The 10,018-nt window shown below is 33.0% G+C and overlaps 1 protein-coding gene across 1 annotated transcript; it reads left to right on the forward strand.

Annotated features, from left to right (window-relative positions):
- The first annotated feature begins 5,770 nt into the window (after positions 1-5,770).
- LOC128187673 (uncharacterized) lies at positions 5,771-9,737 on the forward strand. Its single transcript, XM_052858090.1, has 4 exons — positions 5,771-5,921; positions 6,443-6,647; positions 7,486-7,709; positions 8,961-9,737. Exons 1-4 carry the CDS (start codon positions 5,870-5,872, stop codon positions 9,548-9,550), a joined length of 1,071 nt encoding a protein of 356 aa, XP_052714050.1. The 5' UTR covers positions 5,771-5,869; the 3' UTR covers positions 9,551-9,737.
- Positions 9,738-10,018: the final 281 nt, after the last annotated feature.

The raw sequence follows: 10,018 nt of genomic DNA on the forward strand, positions 1-10,018 counted from the left end.
TTCATGACTTATGGTTTTTTTTCTGATGAAGGTCTTTTATTTTGCGCATAAATGTGGTATGTTTGGAGGGACAGAGGAGAAAAAGAGATTTTGTCATGCAACGCGTCCAATATATTGGATTACTTTACATTTCATGCATTTTTTTTTAATTAGCACTGAATTTTGGAAGGTATTCAGATAATTAGCTCACCTGAGCTGAAAGCTCAAGTGAGCTATTCTGATCACATTTTGTCCGTCGTCCGTCCGTCCGTCTGTCCGTCCGTCTGTAAACTTTTTACATTTTGAACTTCTTCTCTAAAACCGCTTATCCAATTTCAACCAAATTTGGCACAAAGCATCCTTATGGGATGGCGAATATAAATTGCAGAAATAAAAGTCCGACCTGTATTCAAAGCGGAGAAAACCTTGAAACTGTAGAAAAAGGGGGGTACATTTTTAAAAATCTTCTTCTCAAGAACTACTGATTTCAATTCAACGTAGTTTAGCATAAATTATCCTTATGGGAAGGAAAATATAAATTGCAAAAATTAAGGTCTAATTCTGTTTCAAATCTGAGTTATTACGAAAATAAAAATAAAGGAAAGGCGAGTTTCAGCTTCGCGTTCGGCATCCGGTAAAATGGGTAGGCAAGACTTGGCCTGGGCAAAACAAAAGATTGGCAGTTATTTTAAATCTGCCAATCTCATTAAAATTTCAGGATATTTGATGGACCAGTAATATTTGTATTCGCTGTAAATATGCCGCAAAATAATGCGTATTTGGAATTGACGATTGCCGATCTGCCCCGGCTTTTATTTTGCCACGGCCCGGGTTTGCATACCCATTTTACCAAGACTCGTATTCCATACTTCTAAAACGAGGTTCTTTGTTTAAAGCAGCCATGACATTATACGAAAAAGGGTCGACCTGACTATGATGAATTTGCTTGTTATGCAACAGTTCGCGTATGAAGGGAAATTTTTGAAACATGCAAAATATATCGGTGCCGATTTTGTGAAGTAAATTGAGGCTAAATATTTCAATGCGTTGACAGTTTTCACACATGACGTTGGTGTTAGCTTGTTCTGATTTTCGTTTCGTTTTCATTATTTATGCTTTGTAACCTGGGAACTCTCGTCTGTATTTCGTGATTTTTATGTATCAATTCAAACAGAGACTTCGGTAAATCAAACAGTTAACTGTTTACCTGCGCAAATTAAGCAAAATCTGATGTATCAAAAAAGTACTGAAATACAATTCATTCTATCGGTAATTCGGCATTATCTTTTGCGTAATGGTAGATTAATGCAATAGATTTTGTTGAGTCGCTCGGCATTTTCTGGAGTTTATTCAGTTTAAATAGAGTTTGATATCGCTGACGGAAATATGTAGGTACCTGCCCCCCCCCCCCCCCCCCCCCCCACTTTTTCTCGCAGTAACAAATTTCTTAAAATTTACATATAAAAAATGGAATTATCATTGAGTTGGCCCCCCCACTTTTTTGGGAGTGTGTAAAAATTTGATATGAAAATAAGGAAATGAGTAGTGAAATTGAAGTTATATAGAAAGCCCCCCCCCCCCCCCCCCCCCCCCCCACGGATTAGGATTTTGAAGATTTTGGGAAACGTAACATTTTCCTTTTTTTTTTTTTTTTTTTTGCTTGTCAAGATTTTTTGGATGAGTCTGGCCCCCCCCCCCCACTTTCAAGATGCTACGTGCCTGTGTATATATATATATATATATAGATATAGATATAGATATAGATATATATATATATATATATATATGATTCATTTCGAAAAAATAAATTGTGTTCTTTATTTGTTATAGTGCATGTTTCTTATGTTTAATTGTTTACAATTTCTATTTACTAACCATATCTGAGTGTTAAGCTTCGAATTATAAGCAAGATACAGAGATTTGCTCACAATTCTATGTTTGTACACAGATCTTAAAAACTAAAGATTAAAAAAGTAAAAAATTTGTCAATATTTATTAAGAAAATTTTCAAAGTCTGTTCTTCCAGAAACCAACTTTAACAACTTATTGTATTGTAAACTTAACCTTTTTTCGTCAATATTACTCCTACTGTACATGTGATCCTTGACTGTGTTTGTGTACATTTGTATAAACTAATTTTGAACCTCAAATACCAGTGAACTGGTCTTGAGTGAATAAAAGAATTGAAAATCTTAGGCCATTCTTTTTTTTCCATTTTAAATGCTGAATAGGAAATACCAAGTTAAAAATCTTAAGCTGAATGTAATAAACTCATTTGAACAAAATATGACTCAAACCTAGGCAAACTGTGAGCTCTGTATTTTGCTTATAATTCTACGATTGACGCTGAAATTTTGGTTGAACATTAGAAAATCTCTATGAATTAGAGTATGTTAAATACTTGTACAAACAAAATAAAAGAATGATATTCTGTATATACCTACTCTCTGGGGCCCCCTCTTTATACAATAAATAATGTGAAATCTACATCAATTTTGATAGTTTTTCAGACACGAGTAAATAAAAACGACATCTTTAAAACACTTTCTATAGTTCTGACACATTTCTGTTGCGGGGATAAAGTAATTATCGCTATTCCTAAGAAAATATCACAGCAGAAAATTATCCTGGATTGTACGCGAGGTAAATAACAGTCATTTAATTGTAATGGAGAAGACAAATTAAATTTTTGAATGTTTTTAATTTGTCTCTTCCATTGAGCACATTGAGGTACAATCACATCTATACATGTAAGATTTTTTAAATAAAATACAATAACTATTATGGTTTTTTTTTTAAAAATACAATAACAAGTAAGTAATTGATGAAAAAAAAATATGTACCTATATGCTCTCATATATTTTGATCGCTTTACAAAGTGGGGGGAGGGGGGCAGAACGAAAATATAGGGAATTGGAAGTTCACAACTTAATAGTGTACCCCTACCAAAGGTTTAGTTTTATATCTTGCGTAGGATTTTCTTATTCTGGTAAAAAATAGTATTTCATGAAGGTACAATGTCAAATATTACGTGTATGCAAAAATAAGTGTAAAATTCGAATACTTGACAATATTTATTTTTTGTTAATCTACCGAGGGACCATATGGCACAATATCTTTTGAACGTCCATTGTTGCTCAGGTGAGCTATGTGGCCCCATGGGCCTCTTGTTTTTTTTTTTTAAAAATTCAATTTAGTTTAGAAATTTGATATTAGTTATTTACAAGATGAGGTTTGAATGGCTGAATGTTCTACAATGCTTTTTCTAGGGAATAGTTTCAACAATTAGGGAAGCTATTGCTAGTATTCTGGGGTATGACATATGCATCTCTTTGTGGCGTGATCTCTTGAGCAATGACAATCAAGTTGCCATTGCTGCAGAAATTTTATCAATCGGAACTTCTCGGGCCTTTTCGACAGAGATCGAAAAATACCTCTAATGTATTAACATTACCCAATGTTAGAATTTTATACAAATGGAGTTGCATCCCATCAATATTTAAGTTTCGGATAGACACCCTTTGTGTGTCTTCCGTGGTATATTTTAGGGTATATCATTATATTAAATGAAATCTAATTCATATCTCAACAGATCGTGAGTTGCTTTGTATTTATATCGTTTTATTTAAAAAAAAAAAGGGTGGGGGGGGGGGAGGGGGTCATGGACGCCTAGTATGTATTACATTGGAGGTGTCTTTCCCAGTTCTGCCGGAGGTCCGAGAAGTTGCGATTGAGGTTTTATATGGAGTCACGTGATCAATTAGCAAAATCAATGGATTTCAAAATAATTTCTAAATAAAGGAAATCAATTATATTTATTTTTCTTTCCTAAGCATTCGATGGTATTTACATCAAATATTAAATTTTAATTATGAGTTTTTGTTTCTGTATGAAAGGTGTTTTCCCATTTAAAGCTAACATTTTTTTTAAAACTGTACAGAAAGGATGTTTGCTAAATGAGAAAGGGATGCAGAGAACAATAGATTTTATCGACAGGTAGGCTACAACCCTAATTGCTAAATTACATTGGTACAAAACATTTCTAATCACTTACACTGAATACTTATATGAATTAATAAAAAAAAAAAAAAAGATTTGATTATTATGGAGAGATATAAAGAATTAGCTTTAAACATAAAAAATGATTTATTGAAATGACTGTTGTAAAATATTTTCATTCAAAATAAGACAGACTAACAGATGATCAATCGTGCATTTCAATTTACGGCTAAATAACTACATGTACTGTATGCAAAGAAACATATTCGCGTCCGTTTTATTTTCGCCCCTTTCGTCCTCGTTGTTAATCGTTCAATATAACTGATTTATTATGAGTCTTACCACATGAATGAGTCTATTTCTAACTGTGTCTGGACAATTTTAAGACCGGGCGAAACCATTTGCAAGTTTAAAAGGGTTAAAAAATGCACGGGGGCGAAAATAACCATGTATACTGTATTTATATATATCAATAAGATTGTTTGGGATAATTAGATGTGAAGAATTGCACATGTGTCATCATGCTTATTATAGCAAGCTCTCCTTATCTGTCATCATATAAGTAATTAGGAATCATTCTTTGAGTATTATGAGGTGATAATTTCGGTCGGGGCGTGATCAAATCCAATAAAGCCCGAGGGCTTTATGATAGATTTGATCACGCCCCGACCGAAATTATCACCTCATAATATTCAAAGAATGATTCCTTATTCCTTATATAATTTTAAGCCATCGTACGATTAAATATTTAAATATGAATAAGCAAACCCCGCTGGCGCCTCAATTTGGCGACATTTGTATTATGGGTTATATAGTACAAAATCGATACGTAGTGTTATCACAGGCAAAGACACTGGAAAATGTAAACATATGTAGATAATAACTTAATATATCGTATTTTATACCAAATGCAATTTTTCTAGACTAAAAATATGTGCGTCATTTAAGTCTTGAAAGCTAAAATGATTTTTTCCTATGACACTACGTTGTAGCTAATGTTTTTTTAAAACCCATTTGTTTCCCCAATTATATAATCATTTAAAGTTTTACTTCACATGCAGCATCTATGTGCTCCATAATGGCGAGACCAGTAGAGATTTTTGAAAAAAATGATATCCACCTTTCAGTTTTAAAAGCACTTAATGAACAGAATGTATTTGTATCTTTCAAGTTTATTTTATTTTAAAGCACACTGAAGCACGTGAAATTTCAACGCTAAAGGTTGTGCTTTTAAAAACTGATAAATACAATTGTGATCTATATATGATACACATTTCAGAAATAAATTGATTTACATTGTCTGTTAATTGTTCATTTTTCAATTACATATAGATTTGTTTTCACTTTGTTGATATATAATTTGTCAAACAGCCATACAAGTAAACCTTTGAATCCATTTCACGAAAGAGATGCTGTTATGTTTCGACGACAAGCGTTGTGGGAATATGAATGATTACTCAAACATAACTATTAGGTCTTTCCGAAGATCAAGTTCAAGTTACCCAATATCAGTAAATAACACGACTTATAAACAATTAAGGTTTCAATTAAATTGTTCCAAATTGTTTATTGACCTCTTTTACAAATTTTGTGGATTCAGAACAAATTCGCCCGTAGGGAAATAAATTGATTTTTGAAGGGGATAAAAATCACTGTACATATTGTTATGTGCTCTTAACTCGGCTGTCTACCATTGTGTTGCTAATGGGACTAAAAATCAATATATTTAGGTAAAATAAAAAGTCAAAAGAACGTGACGACATTATGATAATTAATTAGAGTAGTTCATTAGGTAACGCGAATTTTCCTCTGCTTGTTAAAACCTTTATTTAGTTGAAAACTGAATGGAAAAAATGATTCTTTAAACCAGTAACCACCGTGTATAATAAAAATGTGGCTTGTTCTAATATTTCAAACTTGGATACTCTCTTGCACATTTGAACGTAAGTTTTAAATTTCACAGGTAGAATGATTTTATTATTTTTTTTATTGTTTAGTATTCATTCATAATAATTATAATAAAGGTAATTAGATGTTGTTATTGTTTTATTGTTTTACAGTAAATTTGTAAATGAGAGAGAGAGAGAGAGAGAGAGAGAGAGAAAGAGAGAGAGAGAGAGAGAGCTAGAGAGAGAGAGAGAGAGAGAGAGAGAGCTTAATTTTTCCTCTTTTCAAACAAACTATTCTACAAACCTAAAATAATAGAAAATAGCTTCACTGGAGGAAAAAATAGTGAAGGGGAAAATACATTTAGTACATGTTATATGTTTTGAAAAAAGATTTATTTACTTTATATTTACTATTTTTAGATTCATTGTAAACTGAAAAAATATACCAAATTCACGCAATTGCCTGAGTAATAATTTTTTATCCTAATACGAAAGTTGCATAAACTTGAAACTTAATTTGCTTTCATGTCAAATTCTCATGTATTAAAATCAACGTGTAGAAATAAAAATTGTAGATGTGATGTTGGCAACTTGTAACGGACAGATAGACAGTTTTATTTACCAAGACGGAATAAATGGCGACGTCTGCTACTGGCTGGGTACCACGACATCAAACCTCACCGGGGCCTACGCTAAATGCTTCAGTGAAGGGGGATACCCCGCCCTTGTAGCCGACGTTTCAATGGATAATGCCGTGGATGCGTTTTTGACTTCTAAGGGGTAAGTTCTATATGAATTTTCTTGATCGCTTTAAAGATTTAAGGTAGGTCCCTACTCGAGTGACGTCATCACTGATAGTTCTGTATACGCTTCATTGAAAATATTTAACAATCGTTAATGATTGAGACATGTTTATTGTATAGACGTTGAATTAATAACAGTAGCAGACTGATAATTTAAATTTTGTGATAAATTTCATTTTTTTATTTGGTATACATTTCATACAAAATGTCTTGGTAATGTGTTTCTCACATAATAATTGGTTTAAAAATATATATTTAAAACTTGTTCGACTTGAAAAATGTATTTAAACTTTAAAAAAATGGAAATTGCTCGAATAAAGGGTATACATATACATATTGTGGAGATTTAAAAAAAAGTAGTTAAGAAATGGATTTTTTAATTACATAAGATGTCAAACTAATAATCTTAAAAAAAGCATCACTTTAACCTTTTTTGCAAAAAATTTAACTTATTTAGTTTTTCCGTTTTTATTTCCGTTTTATACACAGAACAACAAAAACACTTACGGGAATATAAATGTATATTGAAAAATTGCTCTAAGAAAACACAATGCAATATTTCTGAGTACTTTCATTCCGTTTGCATTGTGCCCGATATAGCTATTTCGGAAACAATAATATCAATGAAAATCTTAAGTAAAAAGTGACAAAAATGGGAACATTTGGTCGAGTATAGTTATTATTGATCATCTAGCATTTTTGCAACATGTACAGTTATGTTTAATCCACCCAACAGTTGAATTGCTTAAACAATTCAATTTAGAGCGAAAATACTTCGCAAATACATTATGGTTTTTCTTTATAATTGTATTTAGCCTCGGTAGTACAGAAGTTTACATTGGCTACGATGTGGACACCACCGTGACCAATTACCGGCTCAGGACGTTGTCGGGACAGCTACAATCCTATGAGAACTTCTTCTCCTACAACATGAACAGCGCCACCTGGCATTGCGTATCAATGTACTCAAGCGCCTGGTTTGCAGAGAAATGCGACGAGGACTACCATTTTCTCTGTAGCAACTTGTCAAACATACTCGGTACGTTTTTAAAGGATTACATTAATACTATGATATTGTTTATCTATATTTATATATCACTGTGGTAGTAAAGGACGTTGGCATAGACCAAATGTTTTTACCATTAAAGTGTTGATAGATTGAGACTCCACATTCACCAATGGTCCTGAAGGCTCAAATAAAATTGTGATTTCGACTTTCTAAATAAATGATCCCCAAATACTGACCACAAAACAAACAAAACAGCAAAAAAATCATCAATAAAAACACGAGCTATTTTCGCAAACCACTTTAAACCAAAAAAAGTTCCAATTATTTACACACCAATTGATTGGAGGAAAGAAAGTATGGTCAAGGTGTGCGAAAAAATCTTCAGTTTAAGAAGGCAGGGTAGTGAACAACCACCAGGTCTGCCAACAAATTTAAATATACGGTTCGTTTAGATATAAACTATTATTTAGTACGGAAATAATCCATATATTTCACCTTCTAAATTTGGACACTTTCCAACATTTTTATATAGAGCTCTCCTTCAAAAAGAGATCAATACAGTCTAATAATGACCACGACCATCGAATACTCTTAACTATGTAAAATTGTAATATCTATCATAGACAAAACACAAACCTGATGGTTTTCATTCGATGCTTCTCTTAGATGTGTATTATATAATATATGGAAATATAGCCAAAGTATTACAGTTATATCTATATTCACAGACATCTGGATAGTTTGCGGACTATACACTGTTTTTTTACGAAGAGTAAAGATTTAAGAACAATAGGAAATTATTAAAGCCCCCCCCCCCGTCGGTTTTCTGTGTTATTCATCCAAACTGTCATACATACATATGTTTGTATTATAGTTGAACACGACGGTGTCTGGAATGAATTATCGAATGATCTCTATAATCTCAAGAATATCATTGGAACACTTTTCATCCCCAATCAGTACGCTTCACGATTTTTGAACGATCTAATTTCAAAAATCTAATCTCATAAATTCGAAAAAGTTCCTGTATATTTAAGATCCCTTTCTTCTCTATCTGTTCTAGTGCATTATTCTTTGCAAATATTTAATCCCGAATGAAAAGATGCATTATGTTTTATTCTATTGGGAACCCGTGTTTGCGAAGAACGTATTAGTAATGTAATGGAGTTGAAAACATTTTGTATTTAAAGACCATGAGGTAAAAGGTTTTTGCTTGCATACTGTGTCTTTTTCATTAACCAGTCCTCAATAGAATGATTATTACTATTGGTATTTTAACAGCACCACCAACAACCACAACAGCTCAGACAACTACGGAATATTCATCCACAACAGAATCCACAACAACATATCCATCCACTTCATTGCCATCCTCTTCATCGGAATCCACATCCACAACAACATCTCCACCCACTTCATCGCAATCCCCATCCACAACAACATTTTCATCTCTCTCATCGCAATCCACATCAACAACAACATCTTCATCCACGTCATCGCATTCCACATCCACAACAACATCACCATCCACAACAGGAACCACAACGCCATCCCAAGGCTGCGCCTGTCCAACAAATTGCGTTCCAGTATCAAACACTGTTACAATAAACTCCACGGAAGAGCTCAACGCGAAAATAGCGGAGCTGAAAAAGGAAATAGAAGTGGAGAAATCCACACTGTCATCCAACATCCGCAAAAAGACGTCAGCAGACGACCCGCGGCCGTCCGCCAAAACATTCGGTTTTATAGGAGTCATCATTATTTCTGTCGTCCTAGGAGGAATCGTCGCTTTAGATATCCCAAGGCTCGTCATTGGGTTAAAAGGGTTAAAGACAAACCTGTTAAAATTCTGTAAGAAATTTAAAAAATAATAGGAAATGAAATTTGTGATTTGTAACTTTTGCATCTTAGAAGTGATGAGAACAAAAAAAACTAAGGTGAACGATTCGTACCAGTATTGATTTTATAAAGTCTGAAAACGTGCTTTTGAGATATAATTATTTGATGTAAAATTAATAAGTAACTCTGTTCTTTGACCATTTGTGGCTTGGTGCAATAAATTTGACTTCTCTTTCTTTAGAAATAGGACCCAAACCGTTCAGGTTGAACTTGCACAAATTTGGTATAAAAAAAAAGCGGACTTGCTATTGTAAGTTAGAAATCAGATAAACATAGAGCATCTAAAAATAACCAGAATTTGCTATTTTCATACTTTATCGTATAAAAGTAAATCTATTTTACTGGGTAACAAATACAGAATCATGTTAACTGAAATCTGAAACGATAATAATCAATTCGACCTCAAATCTCCGGAGCGACTAACAAACGTATACAATTCG

The sequence above is a fragment of the Crassostrea angulata genome, chromosome 6 (assembly GCF_025612915.1).
Source record: "Crassostrea angulata isolate pt1a10 chromosome 6, ASM2561291v2, whole genome shotgun sequence".
Lineage (NCBI taxonomy): Eukaryota > Metazoa > Mollusca > Bivalvia > Ostreida > Ostreidae > Magallana > Magallana angulata.